Source organism: Vicugna pacos, chromosome 12, assembly GCF_048564905.1.
Source record: "Vicugna pacos chromosome 12, VicPac4, whole genome shotgun sequence".
NCBI lineage: Eukaryota > Metazoa > Chordata > Mammalia > Artiodactyla > Camelidae > Vicugna > Vicugna pacos.
Window position 1 is genome coordinate 702,247 of NC_132998.1, and position 18,043 is coordinate 720,289.

At 40.8% G+C, this 18,043-nt stretch overlaps 1 protein-coding gene across 3 annotated transcripts; it reads right to left on the reverse strand.

Moving 5' to 3' along the window:
• Positions 1-1,323: 1,323 nt before the first annotated feature.
• Positions 1,324-17,089, reverse strand: LOC140700003 (partner of Y14 and mago). Of its 3 annotated transcripts, none has more exons than XM_072972432.1 (3): positions 16,737-17,089; positions 2,937-3,055; positions 1,324-2,484 (listed from the first exon to the last, which is right to left on the reverse strand). In XM_072972432.1, exons 2-3 carry the CDS (start codon positions 2,984-2,986, stop codon positions 2,001-2,003), a joined length of 534 nt encoding a protein of 177 aa, XP_072828533.1. In that variant the 5' UTR covers positions 2,987-3,055; positions 16,737-17,089; the 3' UTR covers positions 1,324-2,000. The 3 variants fall into 3 exon arrangements, with proteins under 3 accessions (XP_072828533.1, XP_072828532.1, XP_072828534.1); XM_072972431.1 differs by lacking the exon at positions 16,737-17,089 and adding an exon at positions 16,203-16,278 and having other exon boundaries at positions 2,962-3,055; XM_072972433.1 differs by lacking the exon at positions 16,737-17,089 and adding an exon at positions 16,203-16,219.
• Positions 17,090-18,043: the final 954 nt, after the last annotated feature.

Genomic DNA, 18,043 nt, shown 5'->3' on the forward strand with positions numbered 1-18,043 from the left:
AAATGAAGGGTCTACAATGTCTTCTTAATTGCATCCCTCTGGACTAACACAATGATTGATAGGACCCAACAAATATTGAAATAAACTTTAATCAAACCACTGAAGACCCAGAAAATGTAAAGGCTTACTGTGGTAAATTCTTTTGCAAAACAATTAATCTCACCCTAATAATGATTTTTAAAGTATAGAGTCCTCTGAAACAGCAGAACTTTCAAAGCATCAAACACCTACTTATAAGCCAATTAAATCTTATTTAAAATCTTTATAATTGCATTGGGGTCCTTTAGGTTTTTTGGTTCTTTGGGCTTTTGGTCTCACACTGAGTTGCCTAATCAAGTTCTCACAACTGCTCAGGTGTGCAAGGCACAAATTTTCTCTCCTCTTCTGTTTCCCCACATGGCTTGTGGCTTCATTCGTTCAGCCAAATATTTGAGAATTTATTCTGTTGGGCACTGGGATGCAGTGATGATAAACACAGTCCCAGAGCTGGAGGAGCACATGATCTAATGAGGAGGAGGAGGGCTAACAAGTAAACAAGCATGACAATATAATGTAATAAATGCCACTACAAATGTTAAGTGTGTAGTGTTAAGGAAGCCAGTTCAGAAAGGTGCCTAATGAAAAAAAAAAAAAAAGGTACCTCATGTCTGGTAATGAAAGTCTTCCCAGAGAAGATAACATTTAAGCAGAGATCCAAATGCTAAGAAAGAGTTGATTAGGGAGAATGAGTCGGGAGAAGTATTCTAGGCAGGGGGGCCAGCAGGGGCAAAGGCTTAAGTCTCAGAGAGAATGTGGCTCATTTGTTGAACTGAAAATAGTTCAAGAGTTGGAGCAGTTTGACCAGAGTTGAGGAATGGCCAAGAAACAAGGCCAGATTGTGTGGGACCTTAAGAGTCAGGCTAAGAACTGTGAACTCTTTTTTTTTTTTTTAATTTATTTTTATTTTATTTTATTTTATTTTTTTTTTTTTTTTTTTTTTTGAACTGTGAACTCTTGAAATAGTTCATTACAGCTGACTTTCCCCTCTGTTGGTTTCCATACTGGCAGCTGTCTAGAAAGACTGTGATAAGTGAGGATGTGGAAATCAGAGGATAGACAAAAAGTGACAGCTCTTTATGGCTGAAAATTCCTCTTCCTGTATCATTACAGTCTCCACAATGCCGTCTCGGGGTTGGGGGGCATGTGAGAAGGTAAAATTTCAAGAGTTGAGTTGCGCCAGTGAAGCTGTGAAGTAGGTCGATGATCTTCATAAATAAACAGCAAGGGAGATACCAAGGCCCCGTTGCTATGCAGCACGATAATGATGACACATGTAAATTAACGTCCAATTTAATTTGTTGTTTCACTTTATTATAACACTAATTTCTGTTCACTGAAGTCTGGGCAAACACGTACAGAAGTCAGTACTAATTTGGTAATACACATCATTTTTAATAATTAAAAGCAATATTACTCCCAACACTTACCTTCCTGCACCAAACTGATGGGGATAAAACACCTAGAAGCTGACAAAAGAGGCAAAGCAAGACATGTTGTCTACTTGAGTTTATTCTGTTCTTTTTTTTAAAAAAAGAAAAAAAAAAAAAAAGAGGTGAGGGATGGAGGGGGAAATAACCCATGAACACTGTGAACAGGAACCAAGACTCCAAGACTTGGGCGTACTCCCCCCCAACCCTTGACCTCAGTTCTCCAAGAGACTCCCACCCACCCAATTTTCTTTTAAACAAGACATCCAAATCAGCAGCAAAGGTACCTCCTGGGGTAGTCACGGAGATTTTGAACACTGGGAATGGGAGGGAGAAAAGTCCAAAAAAATAGGAGTTGGGAAGAAAAGGGAAGGAATGAAGGAGAGGCTAGGCTCTGGAGGACAGAGGTGGGCCATGAGAGGTGGAAGCGAGCCAGTAGGGGACACCCCTCCTGACTGCCGCTGCCCACGTTCCCCAGGACCCCGGAGAGCCCCGCGGTTTGTTCTGCAGTCCGTTCCCTGTTCCCCGGGGGCCTCACAGGCCCAGCTCCAAGTCCTCTAGCTCCTCCTCCAGCGCCCTCCTCCTCGCCAGCTTCTCCAGCTGCTCTTTGCTGGGCTGGCTGATTTCCCCAGCCTGGATCCGCTGCTGCAGCTCCTCCACCTGCCGAAGCTTCTTCTTTAGGTTCTTTATCTTCTTGGCCTTCTCGGTGGCGGCGGCTGGGTCGGGCTGGTCCGGGGCGGCAGTGGGGGCTGCCCGGGAGGCCTGTGGAGCGCTGGGCACCTGGGCGCTCTCGCCCAGGGACACCTTCTCGAGAGTCCGGCTCAAGGCCTCCGCCTCCCCCTTCTCCTGCTGCTGCCGCCTCTTCTCCTTCCGCTTCAGGTTGCGTTTGGCTGTCTTGGAGAGGCCTGGTTCACCGCCTTCAGGCCTGGATGGGGTGACGGGAGCAGTGGCCTCGGGGCTCAGCCCGGGGGGCAGTTCTGGTTTACTCTTGAAAAACTTCACATACTTGTTCTCATACCTGCGGGGAAGAGTGTCAAAGAATCACGGACTTTTCCAAGTCCCCCCCTTTTTTTCTTTCTTTTTTTCTTTTTTAAATCAAGCCCTCCACCCTTTTTTTTCGAGCCCTTTTCTTAACAGTATAAATTATTTCACCCCTTTCTTTCCTGCTTCCTTCTTCTCCCTATGACCCCTCCCCAGCTTTCCTCTGCTGTGCAGGTTGTAGGATCCCCCGGTCCTGAAGCTCTGATCTCTGAACGCTATTTACAGGTTCTGCTGAACAGAGGCCATAGGAACAGGTCTGGTCACTTGGTTACTCATCCCTCACTCATCCCTAAATCCTAGCTTCCTCCTCTCCCTTCTCTGATAGCTGCCCCCCCCCCTTCCACTTCGGAGGATCCTGGGATCAGAAAACTCCTCCTTGAACTCATAGGCACGCATTTTCTTTCTTGCGGCAGGGACGCCATTAAGTACCCCCTCCTCACGCCTGACCACGCACACTGGGACCTCCTCCTGGGGCACATAGCCTTCTTTCACCCTCCGCTGCTTTCGCCAGGTCCCGTCCGGTCGCTGAGTGGAGGCGATGTACTTGCCTGAAATAACAGAATTGCGTTGGAGTTACTCTTTCTAATTTTCAATAGATTTTTCAAATAGATTTTAAATAATTTTTAAAATTTTTTAATTTCAAAATCGATTATATTATAGTCATGCTTGTGGAATTAACTGTACATTATAAACTATTATATATGTATATATACACATTTTAAGTTATAGAGGAAGTTTATTTTGGCAGAGAATGTTAAACAAAATTAAAGTTGCATACATTAGTAACATAACTCAACATCGTTAATTTGGTGTAAGTGTGACTCCCAGGATGAAAGAATGCATCAGAGCACACAGCTTCCCCCAGCACCCATCCTTCCACTAAAAGCAACCATTAAAGCAACCTTTTCTCACATCAATCAACCCTTAATTAATCTCTCATCATTATCTATTGCGTGCCTATACACTGCATAATACACCATCCCTGCCCTCAGGGAATTTCTAATTTTATAATCTAGTTGGCAAGACAGGACAGGCATGGAGGGAAGTTTAAAAAACACAAGACAATAGCATGGGGACATCAAAAGACAGCAAATGAATAGGAGGCTAAAAAGGGCAAAAACAAGAATCATGGGAAGGAAAAATGACCAGAGAAATTGTAGAGAAGGAAAAGTTTTATTAAGGTGAATGGTGAAAAAGAGGTCAACTTTCAGGAATCCATACTGTAGATACAAAAGCACTAGCACACAAGGCTGTATGTAAATGATGTTTGCATTAATAATGTTTCTGCATTATTTAAATTAGCGAAAAGCTGAAAGCAACTTGAATGGCTATCAGCAGATGAACGACTACATAGATGTGGGTCATCCATACGATGGAACACCACGCTGTTATGAAAAACAGTGTTAGATACAAATGCACTGATCTTGAATGGTCTTCATGATATACTTTGGGATCATATGAGTATAGATCCTCAAAGTTTTTAACGTCAGGATCCCCCACACACTCTTATTTTGTAATATTATGCATTTCACTACGCAATATAAAAAACAATCGTTTTATATTCGTAAATCTCATCAGAAAAGTCTTTACTAGGAAACTGCCATGCTCACAGTGGCAGATACAAGTTTTCCAAAATTCCAATTTCCTCTTGAAGGTTTGAATTTTATCACTGGCAACAAACACTGTCAACTGTTTTCCTTGAAATGACAGGCTCACTCATTTTCAGGAAAATGCTATCAGATACTGAGGTCTGAATTACCATGGTTTGTCAGTGGTTCTTTCAAGTAAAAATGGGGTTCCATGAAACGGAAGCTTGTTTAGCTTGCAGCTCGGACAACTGCACCAGTGCTTTTCTTTGAGACACCACCGCACTTCAGTGTGCAGCAGTGCTTCATGCTTACGTCCTACTTAATTCACAGAGAACACCAGAAAGCTGTGTAACTTTCAGTTATGAGATGAATAAGTTCTGAGGGGGTCTAAGATACAGCATGGTAACTATAGTCAGCAGAACTGCATTGTATATTTGCAAATTGCCGCAGAGAGTAGAGCTTTAACGTTCTCACCATAAAGCAATGAAATGGTAATTATGTGAGGTAAAGGATGTGTTAACTAACCTTATTGTGGTAAACCTTTCACAATATATATGTGTATCAAATCATCACACTGTACACCTTAAACTTACACAATGTTATATATGTCAATCATATCTCAATAAAGCTGGGAAAAATAATAAATAAATTAAAAGATGTACATTAAGGGGCCAGAGTATAATTAAATTAATAATGTCACAAGGACATTCTTAAGTGAAACTGGCATTGTTTACTGCAGTGTGTCAGTGAAGAACACAATGACTAGTACAGTTGGTGCCATCACCTTGATTACTGTTAAGGGGCCAGGAGTTTCCCCCATCATTGCTTTTGCACCCTTAGTGCCAATGTCAACCCAGCAAAAGAGGCAAATAGCATCTCAGTATATTATCAAAAGAGTTATGCTTGCAGACCTCCTGAAAGGGTTTTAGGGACTCCCCAAGGGTCCTGGACATTCTGAGAAACACTGGGGTAGAGGATACTCCCATTCTTGGGGCAAGAGCAGCACTTAGAGGTCCATACAGTCTGTGTACAGGGGCAAAGAGAAAGGCGTGGAAAGACATAACAAGACTATGCTGGCTACCTTAAGAGGGATAACCTAGAAGAAGAGGTGGTAGAAACCATTAACTCCTAATAATACATATATATATGTATCTATCTTGTGTGACTCTTGTTCTTCCTTTGAGTATCACTTTTGTAAAAAAACAAAAAAGGGGGGAAAAAAAGAAAGATTTAAAAACTTAAAAGTCAAGTCAAGAGCCTCCCACATGGATTATACATGGTTACATGAATTGAGTTTTTCTCAAAATACAAATATCATTAATAAATTAAAACTAAAAAAAAAATGTTAAAGAAAATGGGTAAGATTTGACAGGTAGGGGGGATGGGAGAAAACAAACATGAGCCAAGAAAGATGTGGCTGTGAGGCAGCCTGGAATATGCAGAGAGCAGAAAGCAGAGGAGTCCAGGTGAACCGGACAGTCCATATTGGGGAATAACACAAAGTGAGGTTGAAAATTTAAAAATTTAAAGATCTTAGAAAGCCTTAAAAACAAAGCCAAGGAATTTGGAATTTATCAGGTGAACAAAAGAGGGCCCACTGAGGATACTGTTCGCTTAGCTGTGACCGTTTCGAGACAAGAGTTAAAAACTCAAGGCTCCGTGGAGGGAGGACTGAGACTAGAGGTGGGCTCCAAAGAAAGAATCAAACTAAAGTAAATGAAAAGGGAAGCAGAATGAGACTCTAAACAGAATCTTACTCTAAAGCAAAATTTCAGACATGGGAAGGTAGATGGCATGTTCCGGAAAGGGTGACTAGACCAGTCCGGCTGAGTCAGGCTGGTGTTAAGTAAATGAGAGAATGTTCAGACCTTGAAATGTCAGTTAAGGAGCTGAATATCTGGAACATGGCATGCATTCAAAAAATATTTGTCAAATGAATGAATCTTTTATCCAAAGCAGTATTTTAGGGCAATTACTCTGGCATGATGAAAAGATGAATTGTTAAGAGAAAACACTGGAGACTAGGGAAATCAGTTAGGAAAAAAAGACTGCAATAATCCTGGCATGAGGCAGAACTGCCTGAAACAGTGAGAATGGAAAGGAAGAGAATGATGCCAGATACATTATCAAAGAATCAACAGCCCTCGGTAATTCCCTGACTTGGGGAGGGGTAAGGAGGTTGAAGTCAAAGACAATTCAACACACTTTGTTTCAGTAATTCTGATCTTGAGAATTTAGCATAAGTAAATAGTTCTAACAGGGAAAAAAAAAACAAAAACAGAAAAAAGAAGAAAGGGAGTAATCATGTGAAAATTATGCTATTATCTATAAATAGCTAAAAAATAAAAACAAACTTCACATCCAGTTATACAGGAATGGTTAACAAAACAGCCATTAAAACTAAAAACAGTAAATTTTTTAAAAAATCATTAATGTGATACAGTGGAATATAAAACAAAATAAAAGTATATAAACACCATGATTTCAACTCTTAAATATTATATTTGAAAGTTTAGAAAAGAATGAGCAATATGAAGTTATGTTGGGTGACTGGATTATAATTTTTCCTTTTAAAATTTTCCATTAATGTCATATTGTGGGCTTTTTAAAATCTCATTTTGTTTCAAACCAAAGTGGCTTGGAGAATGGGTACACCAAGGAGAGTGAAAGTACTTTTGACCAGGTGACCTATAAAGATTTTACAGAAGACAGAGCATCTTTGTGATTTTTGGAAGATGAACGGGATTTAGACAGGTGGAGGTGAGGGTGTGGTTAATGAGGAAAGAGGAAAAAGGGAAGTTTTTCAGGCTTATAGAAGAATATAAACAAAGGGACAAATCAGACTAGTCACGCCCCTACTTAAAATTCTTCCAGGATTCCTCTTGCCCTTAGGGAATTTACATGGAGGATGGAACCATACACAAAGGTCTTGTGACCCAGCTCTTGTTATAGTCTCCAGCCTCTCAGCACCCAGTCACTCACCCCTCTGCTTCAGCCACTGAAATATTCACAAATTACAACTGACTGTGTCTTTACTCTCTATGCCTTTTTGCTCTTTGCTTCCTTTGGCTTGCAGTAGACTTTTCTTGATTCTTATCTTAATTCCTATTGGTCTTTAAATGTCCAGTTCAAGTGTAAACTCCTCAGTGAAGTCTTTCCTAACCTCCCCACACCAAACCAGTTTAGAAGTTGCCCTGTGTACACCCACAGCACCTGTTTTGGCCTTTTCTCATGATCTAATGTTTAATGTAATTGTTTGCTTGCTTGAGAGCAGGGACTTTGATCTTTGAAGCAAAGGTCTTGGCCCCTAGAAGACTGTAATTATTCAAATTAATAAATAAATAAAATTAAGTATCATATTAGGGAAGAGCAAATCTCCAGTATATTTTGGGCAAAAGGTGTATGTAATGGGAAAAGAGACTAGAGGTAAATTAGTAAGACTATGAAAGGTATCCAATCTCCTCTTGAGTTTGGACTCAAGCTTCAGAATGTGGGAGAATGTTAAAGGCCATTAAGGGAGTACAGACTCTGCTCAAAGCTTTGCTTTACTAAGATTAACCTGAAAGTGTAACACAAAGGTAGAAAAAAAATGAAAGCAATCGCTGCCATGTGAGAAGACTTAATTGAAATGGTCTCTATGGGTATTGAAAAGAAAATGAAAGAGAAATTCATTATGAAGAATTAAGTAAACGGGATCTGACCACTGCCAAGATTTGAATGAGAGAGGAAATCATTGAAATTGCTACAGTGGATTTAATCTGGTGCTTGTCACATGTTTTCTCTTATTTTTCCACAACATACCATGTGGGTAAATAGGGCATATGGTAATAACATCTATTCACACATGTATTTTAAATGTTTATTGAGTACTTGTTGTTGAGCCAGGCACTGTAACAGAAGCTAGGGATACAATGAATAAATAAAACAAGCAAGGGTCTTGCCTTCTTGGAGCATGCATTCTAATGAGGAAGAAGAAAAATAAGTAAGAAATAAACACAAGTCAACAAACTAACTACAATATCACTCTTGAATGTGGACAATTTGGAGGAGAATAAAAACCACCGATACAAAGAAAGTCCAAAGGACAAGACAACTTTGTGAAAATAACTAATTCAATCTAGACAGGCAGTGTTTTTACGTGGGATTAAGGAGAAAGGGACAATGCTAGAAGCGTAACTGCACAGAGATGATAACTGAAGCCTTAAGACTATTACAGATGAAATTAGAGAAAAGCTAGGACAGAAGCTTCTTGAATGGCCATCCTAACTAGAAGTCCTCAGTGATACAAACAGCCCATCATCACAAAGGAGCACCCATTTTATGTTATCTTGGTTCCATTCTCTGGCCTTGATGGTATTCAAAGGTAAAGTCAAAAAGAAGGGGGGAGTGTGCCGATTTATAACCCTAGAAATAAAAACTATGGGCAGAATATTGGGATTTTCAGGTGGCATCTTTTTTTTTTTTTTTTTTGAGACAGGGAGGTAATTCGGTTTGTTTATTTATTTATTTATTTGCATGGCAGTACTAGGGACTGAACCCAGGACCTCATGCATGCTAAGCAGGCACTCTACCACTGAGCTATACCCTCCCCCTCAGGTAGCATCTTTGAGAGGTAGAACCGAGAGGTTAGAGACTGCTACTATAAGAACTTCATAAACTTTGTTATTCCTCACATCTGCTGTTTTGTAATCCTCAATCTGTTTCCTTAAACTGAAAAGGGCTTTGTTTTCAGGGCTGGCAGGAAGACAGAGAAGAGACAACACAGCAAGTCTTGGGAGGACTCCAAAGGATTAGGGAGAAGTGACTGATAAAAGGTGTACTGAATCCCTGGAACCTGCTTCAAAGTTAAGAAAAGAGATCTGGGTCACAGATCTGAGCCTGAGGATGATCTCGGGGCCAACAATGATAAGACTTAGACATGGTTTCTAACATAGAGAAAATATAAAAAGAGAAGATCCATCTTGGAGGCATGACCCTCCAAAATGGTCATGGTCATCTTCCTCAAGGAAAAGGTGTCAGCAACACCAGGAAATGATCCTAGAAAAGAAGGACCAGGACAGTGCTATGCCATGGAGACCAAAAGGATCTGAAGTAAGGGCAGGTGATTACCTGTATAGATACTGTAAAGATTGTGGTAGCTCACAATGAAAAAAAAATGTGACAATGAATATACATATGTTCATGTATAACTGAAAACTTGTGCTGTACACTGGAATTTGACACAACATTGTAAAATGACTATAACTCAATAAAAAAAATGTTTAAAAAGAAAACACTGCAAAGAGATTAAGAAAAAGGAGAACTGAGTCAAAAAAGGTTATTCATTTTGGCAATTTGGAAATCTCTAATTATGTACAAGACTTTAGCTTCAGAAAAGTAGAGTGGTTAGAAGCCAGACTACAAATTAATTAAATGTAATAAACATTTACTGAAAGCCTCCCATGAGAAAAATACTCTACATTCTATGGGGATTATCAAGATCAGTAAAATGGTCCCCACTTTCAAGAAATTTACAGTTTAGGTCAGGAGAAGTAGGAGCAAGTTAGGCAAAGAATCACACAAAAATATAAATGTCTTAGGTATCCCTAAGAGACACTGATACATACTAATAAGAGATTTCAAGAGAATAAATAACCACAGACTGTTTGATGGCAGAAGGTGACAGGAAATTAGGAAAATCTCAGGGACTTAATCTTAAAGACTAGGTAGTACTAGTAATGATATCAACAATAAAGGAATGGCTGATACTTCTGTAGGCAGAGAAAGGAAGGGAAAGGGCATTCTAAGAGGAATAACAATAAGCAAAATCATGGCAGGCTAAAACTCACAGTATGTTAAGAACAATCAGGAAAGAACATAAGAAGCTCCATTACACCAGGAACTTTACATCCACCACCTCACTGAATCAAGATAATGCATAGATTACTATCACCCACAGCCGCTGAGGCAGAGTCCTCAAGAAGTAAAGATATGTCCAAGATCACAAGGGTAGCATATAGCTGCGATCTGAACTGTTCTGATGCTGAAGCTTACATATCAGCATACTGCTGTTCCACCTGCTTTATACTGTACAACCCAGTTTCCCTGGAGGTTCCACCTGCTTTATACTGTACAACCCAGTTTCCCTGGAGGGTTTAGGCAGAGATGTAATGATACTGTATTGGAAAGTGGTTTGTGCTCATATTAGAGAGGAGTATCTTGAATGAAAGAGCAAATTGTCCGTATGTAAATTTGACAGTCAATTCCAAAAAGATAACAGCACCTTTACTGAGTGCTTTGCTTCATGCCAAGGACGGTGTTTATATACATGATCTTATTTCATTCTCACAACTCCATGAAGACTTATTCCAGATGATGAGAAATTTAATAACCTGCCTGAAGTTACAATGTCAGTAAACTGCAGCAGAATTCGAAATGAGGCTGTGGGTTTCAAAGGCACTGCTTTTTACATGATTATTGTGTATTGTATTATAAATGAAAAAGATACCAAGAAGTTCAACTTCACTAATAATCAAAGGAAATACAAATTAAAACAATCATTGTCAGTGGTAAAACCCTTTAGAAAGCAATCTGGCTACATAAACCAATGCTAAGCTAACTACTAACAACTAACTAGTACTAAGAGAGTGAGGTGGTCCTCTCATATAGCAGCATTTCCCAAAGGTTTTGTTAGATAAAATACTACTTCCATAAGATATTAGCAAGGAATGCCCAAAAGAACTGTTAAATAAGGTTGGGAAATTCTGGGTTAAACATTTAAAAAAAAAAAAAGATTCTGTTTTTTATCAGTAAGACTTAAAATAAGCTATGTTCTTATTCATGTGAGTATTAAGATGTAAATGTAGTTCACCACTGTGTTTCCCAAATTTATTTGACTACCGGAATCTTATTTTTATATTATTTTATTTTTTAGACTTTTATTTTATACCCCATCTCACAGAACTTCTAAGTGTTCCAAGGATCATATTTTGGGAAGTACAGCCATTCGGTACGATCACAATTATGTTAAATAGATATGCTATGTATGTATGTATATATACATATACATATGTGTGTGTGTGTGTGTGTGTGTACACATAAAACTAAAAGGGAATGTAAATGTAGTTATCTTTGGGTTCTGGAATTACCAAACACACATGTGACTTATATAATACACTAGTTATGAAAATATTTTCCAAGTTTTCTACAATCAGTAGGAATTAATTTTTTAATTAATTAAAAATAAATAAAAGTTTGTACCCTCCAATCCAGTAATTCTACTTCTGGAAAATCTATCCTAAGAAAATAACCCTAAATGCAGACAAAAATTTACGCACAAAAATATTCATAGAGTTCTTATAACAAAAATTCTGGGAACAGTCTAGAAGTCCAATAACAGAAAATTGGTAAGAGAAGGTGCATGCCCAAACAATAAAACACTCTGCCAGTATTTCAAAAGATGTTTACAAAGAGTTTTTAATAACAAAGAGAAACATTTTATGTGTTGCTATGAAAAGGCAACACATAAAAATGTATATACTGTCTGATTTTAAAATGCACAGAAAAATAAAGATCAGAAGGATCTATGCCAATTTTTTAATAAATTTTTTTTAGCTTTTGTTTTGGGAAAGAGGTAATTAGGTTTATTTACATTTTTTTAAAAATTTTTAATTTAAATAGAGGTCCTGGGGATTGAACCCAGACCTTGTGCATGCTAAGCATGCACTCTACCACTGAAAGCCTCCCCCCAGTATATGCCCAATTTAACAGAGGACTCTGAATGAATTATATTGAACAAAAATTACACAATTAAGTTTGTACTTAAGGAGCAGTAATCTGGTAACGGTGTGTCAAATGAACAGGACTAGAGAGAGTGACAGAGGTAGGACAACTATTTGTTGTCACAGCAATATCTGCAGGATAAAGGAAACTAAAATTTTATCCAACACTTAGAATAACCAAAGTATTATGCCTGATACTTTACATATATAACCTCTTCTAATCCACACAATAATCTTTACATAACAATAATAATTACAGAACCATTTTTTGGGCACTTTCTATGTGCTAGACGTGTACATTATATCACTTAAATTTTAATTCTCACAATAATCCTATATTGTAGGAGTTATTATTCCTATTTATTGATGAGAAAACTAAGGCTTGGATTCCCTAGGCTTAAAATTCCTAAGGCCACATAGCTAACAAGTATTGAAGATGGAATAAGGGTAACAGCAGTAGGAACAGAAGAATGATGTTTTGACAACAGGGGCCGGTGAGGAGGGAGTAAAAGACAATGCAAAAACAACACCCCAGTTAATTTTGTTACTAGGAACAAAAACACCTAGTGCTCTGATCTTGGTTTCCTGTATCACTCTTCAATAAAGGGAACAAAGCCTCCTTGGAGAAATGGCTCATTCTAAGACTGGGACAGGAAATATGCAAGATGAGGCTGGAGCATCTTCTAGGGCCAGAAAATAAGAAAGAGCTTTCAAAAAAAAAAAAAAAAAAGGAAAAACAAAAAACAAAAAAAACCCTACACTGATGGCAGTATGTCAAAGGGTCATGGGGCCAACTAAAGAGCTCCCAATGTCCAAAGCTGGAATGTTTGAGCAATAAAATAAATATAATAACCCAAAGTTCAAACTGATATAAATAAGTGATTGAATAAATAAATGAGGAAGAAGAGACAAACCTCCTGTGCAGAATTCCAAATGATGTGTATAAATAAATACTCCATCCTTAAGGAAGAGAGCATAACTCCCTACTCTTCAAGTGTGGGCTGTGAATAGTGTTTTTCTTCTAAAGAGTACAAAATGGAAAGGAGAGAGGAAAAAAGTAACTTTATAGTGGAGAAACCTTAAAGCTACCTCAGCAGGAAGAGCATGCTAAATATCAAGAGTAAAAAAATCATTGTGATACTGTGTACCCCTGTATGATATGAACTATGTATCCCTGTATGATATGATGAAAATGTTACTTTACTTCTAAGGTTGTCCTCTAAAAAGTACACAACTCCACTATAATCATGAGAAAAACATCAAATTCCAGCAGAGGGGCAGCCAACAAAAATACCTTACCAATACTCCTCAAAACTGTCAAGACCATCAAAAACAAGGAAAGTCTGAGAAACTGTCACAGCCAACAGGAGTAAAGGAGACATGAGAACTAAATGTAATATGCTATACTGAATGGGATACTGAAACAGGAAAAAAAAAAACTAGGTAAAAAATAAAGGAATCTGGTAGGGATATAGCTCAAGCGGTAAAGCACATGCTTAGCATACACAAGGGCCTGGGTTCAATCCCCAGGACCTCTAAAAATAAACAAATAAATAAACCTAAAATTACCCCTCAAAAAAGGAAATCTGAAAAATGTATGAACCTTAGTTTATAACAAGGTATCAATACTGGTTCATCAACTGCAATAATGACACCATACTAATGTTAACATGTTAATAACAGGGGAAGCTGAATATAAGGTATATGGGAATTATATCATTTTCTCAATTTTTCTACAAATCTAAATCTGTCCTAAAAAATAAAGTCTATATAAAATTTTTAAAAAGAGAGAGAGAAATGATGCAAAAAGTTGATCTTGGTTTAGCTAGAACAGTACTGCCTTTAACAGAAACAAGGAAGGAAAAACTGATACTGATTTTGGTCAGACTGGATTTAAGGTGTGACAGTACATCTAAGAATGAAAGCTAGTCACCAAACAATCAGAAAAGGGAACTGGCAACTCAAGAGAGAGGCTGGTGCTAGAAATAAACCATTGTAAAGAGTTAAGAAACAAATAAGCAGTAAGGAAATGGAAATAGTATGTGTGGACCTGATATTCAAGAAATCAGGCTATGAACAGGAAAGAAAGAGAAATGACAGATCTTGATTTCTCAGTGAAATAAAAAGTGAGGTCATTTGCCACAAGAAGGAGATTTAAAATGGAAGGTTACAGAGAGCTGAGAAAGGTAGGGAAAATAACCATGGTAGAATGCAAGCAAACCAAGAAGGAAGAATTGGACAGAAGCTGTGATGTTGGCAGAAGTTAACATTAAGTTACATTGTATTGAATGTGCAACTGTGTCTTTTCTCTACCCACCTGCTGTGGCCTAGAAGCAGAAGCCAAGAAAACAGTTGATGGGTATGATTCAAGATAACAGAAGTGCTTGCTTAGTATAGAAAATCAAAATGAAGGAAGAAAACAATGAGGACAGCATCAAATGACTGGTTACAGAGGTCTAGATGGGGGCCTCAAAATTAGTCATGAAAGAAACGGAAGACTCAATGAAATGAGAAAGGTAAAGGACCAGAGAACCTAAGGAGGACAAAATCTGATTCTGTGAGTGTGATGTAGTAAAAATGGTGATTGGGTAAGGAGGTTAAAGTGAGAGATGGAGAGGGCCTAAAGGCGGAAGCAGTGTCATAGGTGAGGTCCTATGTAGTAGGTAGGTCCAGATTGTAGTGATTTTCATGTGTAGCTGGTTTCAAACCTCAAAGGAAAGTCAATGGTCTCATGCTGAGGAACTATAAAATAAGAGTATTCCGAACATGCTGGAGACACTGAGAATGAGTGGAGACACTGAGAAACAGAATGGAGAAAAAAATATGATCGGATACATCTGGGTCCTTGTGGGCAGTAAATGATGGCCCTTGAGGTTTTAGAGAAAATGCTATAATTGCATGGCAGCATCTTCCACGAGGATGAGAGTGACAGTGGTGGATCGATGATCTGGAAGTAGTAAGGGAAAGCAAAATAGCAGTGTGATTCCTCCTCTTCCACATTGTCATAGAAAACAGAAGATGCTTCTTGGTAGGAGGGTAGGGTGAGATGTGATATCTGGACTTTCATTAAATCAGTTTAAAGAAAACAGAATAAGGAGAAGTATACTGGACAATGAGTAATATTTTCAAAGCACACATTACAGGGAGCTGGTTGAAGAAGGACCTACTATGTAGACAGCAGAGGAAGAGGTGGTACCACTTTGAAATGTGAGGTTGCAGAGAAGTATCAAAGACTTGGGTTGTCATAGATACCATAGGAGAGGTGGGTTGAGAGGTAATAACATGGAAAACAGCAAAGCAAAACGACACATTTTAGAACAGTCTGCATGTACCAAAGCACGCGTGCAAGCACACACATGCACATACACACTGTCACTTCTACAGGATATACATACACAATGAGGGCTACAAAAAACAGTAACATCTTGCCTTGCACAGCATTTTTATAAGTTGCTTTCATATATTACTATCTTATTTATCATCAGTGGGTAGATATTACTATGCCCATTTTTTTTAAGATGAAATTATAATGGGAAAGCCAAAATGAAAATCTTGATTCTCAATTTTCAACACATAATTCTCACACACACAGCAGACAGTTCAGCATCTCAAGCAGCCAGGCTGGAAACTCTTCTCTAGCCAGAAGTAATAGTAGATTCTACCAGCTTGTCAGAGAGCTTGAGAGGCCACTAGACACCTTCCTATTTGCCTTCTTGCACCTGAGATCTCTCAATTCCTATCACCAACACCAGAGAAGGGACAGAAGGCTGGTGCCATCAAGGAGAAAACTCAAGCTGAAAGTTGTATTAGGTTCCTCTTCCCTTCATACCTCTAGACCTCAGTGATCCAACAATGAAGATGAGGAAGATAGTGGAAAAAGCACTATGTAGCAACGAGGAGGTCTCCAACAGATACAGCTTCGAGAAAAAGAATTAAAACGGGGCTGGGGTAGGGCAGAAAGCAGGCATACTAAGAGATGGGGGAGGGGAAGGGGGAGAGCAGGATTTGGAGGGAACTGAGGGTGGAGGGGTCCCCAAGGCTGAAGAACCCAAAAGAGATATGGGAGCTCCAACTGCTGGAGAAAAGTTAAGGGCCAGTGAGGGTCCTGGAGCAAGGACCAGCATTGAAGAACCCCAGGGTTTGGGTGACCGGAAGCGGAGACCCCCAAACTCGAGACCAGAAGGGGGCGCAGGTGACACCCCGTAGGAGAGAATGAATGGGGAAGGCGGTCCGGAGGGCGGGGCAAAGGATGGGCCCTGGGATGGGCGGGGCACAGACCCCTTTCCAAGTCCGAACCCCTGCCCCGAGAGCCCGGGGAGAAGCGGCTCCGGGTCTCCCGCACTCACCGCCGGTCTCGTCAGTTACATAGGGAGTCGCCATCTTGAAAACGCAAACCACTTCCGGCGTGAGCGGGCTGGGGTCCCGCCCCCCTCCCCACCGGAAGTGGAGTCCTGACCGTGGCGGGCCACCATTTTAGTCTTAAAGGGAGAGTACACCATTTTATGGACCGAGGTGGAGAAGGAGGGAGTAGAAGCTGAAGGCTTTAATAAAATAAGTGCCGTGGGCTTGATAATGCCACTTATAACATTATTGAGGTCCTGCTGCGTGTATAGCAGTTCTCTGGGCGCCGAGAGAAGTGCCGAGGCACAGCCCCTCTTCCTCACAGGCATTCTTCGTCCGTCTAGGACCTGCGGGAGAAAAGGGGGCAAGGCCCATCTGCACCCAGAAAGGGGGAGTCGCTAACAGATGAGGAAAAGAATATTTAGACCCTGGCCTGAACCCAGGTCCCAGAGCAACTTGGGGACATGGGGCGGGGCAGGCCAACTCCGGGAACGCACTGGGGCGCACCAATGTTAGGGGCGAACGCAAGACCAACTGACCCTCTCTTAGAAGGTGGGGAGGTCGAAATCGCTTGCCGATTGCCCTTGGCCGCTCAGCTCGACCTCCGGACAGAGACCCGCGAGAGGGGCGTGCAGGGGCAGAAAGCGCTGCCGGCTGGTCACCGGTCCCTGAGCCTCAGGGTTGCTGGCGGCTTCTATGGCTGAGGAGGCGTCGGGCCGGGCCGGGCCGCGCCGGGCTGGGCGGGCAGCCCTGGGCTAGCCCTGCCCCTCGGGCGGCCCCAGGACTCGGCGGCGAAGTGATGACTGCCCAAGTTTGTTCTGGCCTTCGACCCCGGGAGCCTCCTCGGGTTTGGCCCCAGGGTCAGAGGGCAAGTTGAAGGCTTCTGGGCGGACCCAGTTAGTATTCTAATTAACCTTGTCCGAGTGTCTGGGCGCTGGGGATCGAAAGCGGGGCAACACGCCAAAAATCCGAGCCGTACGGTCGGTCACTCCCTTTGCAGCCCTGCCCTGCCCCGTGCCTCCCTATTCTTTAGACGAACCCAAAATGTTCTCCCTCCCCCGCTCTTTTCAGCAGCTCTTTTTCCTTCTGGGCTAAGTCCTGCTAAACTCGTTTCCCCTACAGCCTAGGAGGGGCCAGCTGCATGTTTCTCTCCTCAGGTGTCTGCCCACCCTCTCCCCCGACGTTGCTTTTTCCTTATCAACCCTTCTACCTTCCTCCAAACCCCCAACTTTGGCTGAGGTTAATATCCAACGGAACCGCTTAGGGACCACCTCCAACACTAGGCTGTATGTCCCATTTATAAAACAAATAAACAAAAACAACAACAACCAAACCAAACAAAACAGAGCAATGGCTGACTAGGAACTTCCTAAAGCTTTGATATGAAGCTTCAGAAACTTTCTGGGGTCACAGCTTGTCCTCCCATACTCCACCTTTCTGAATTCCACCAAAGGCTCAACTCACAAGAGCTCAAAAAGACTCATTTAAAAACTGATTTACATTCACAGTTATTGCAAGTGTTTTAACACTGCCATCCTTAACCCTTGCCCTTCTTTCACCAGTAGTGCTTCAGCCCTGCGGGTCTAGCATCCTGTCAATAGCCTTGTTACTAGCAATTAGAGGTAAGGGTGAGCTGAAGCTTCTAAAAGCTAGAGAGTTACATTAGTCCTGACTGTACTACCTGAGGAGGCCTAGAGTACTAGTGCTAGTGGGCTGCTCAGTGGACCTTTTTTTGCAAGAAACGTGGCCCCTGTTGACTACCCACCTCTAGGCCCCCCACTATGCCCCCCTCCATCCTGCCTCAGCTCTGGGGTTGACAGGAAGTGAAACTCAATTCTGCCTAGCA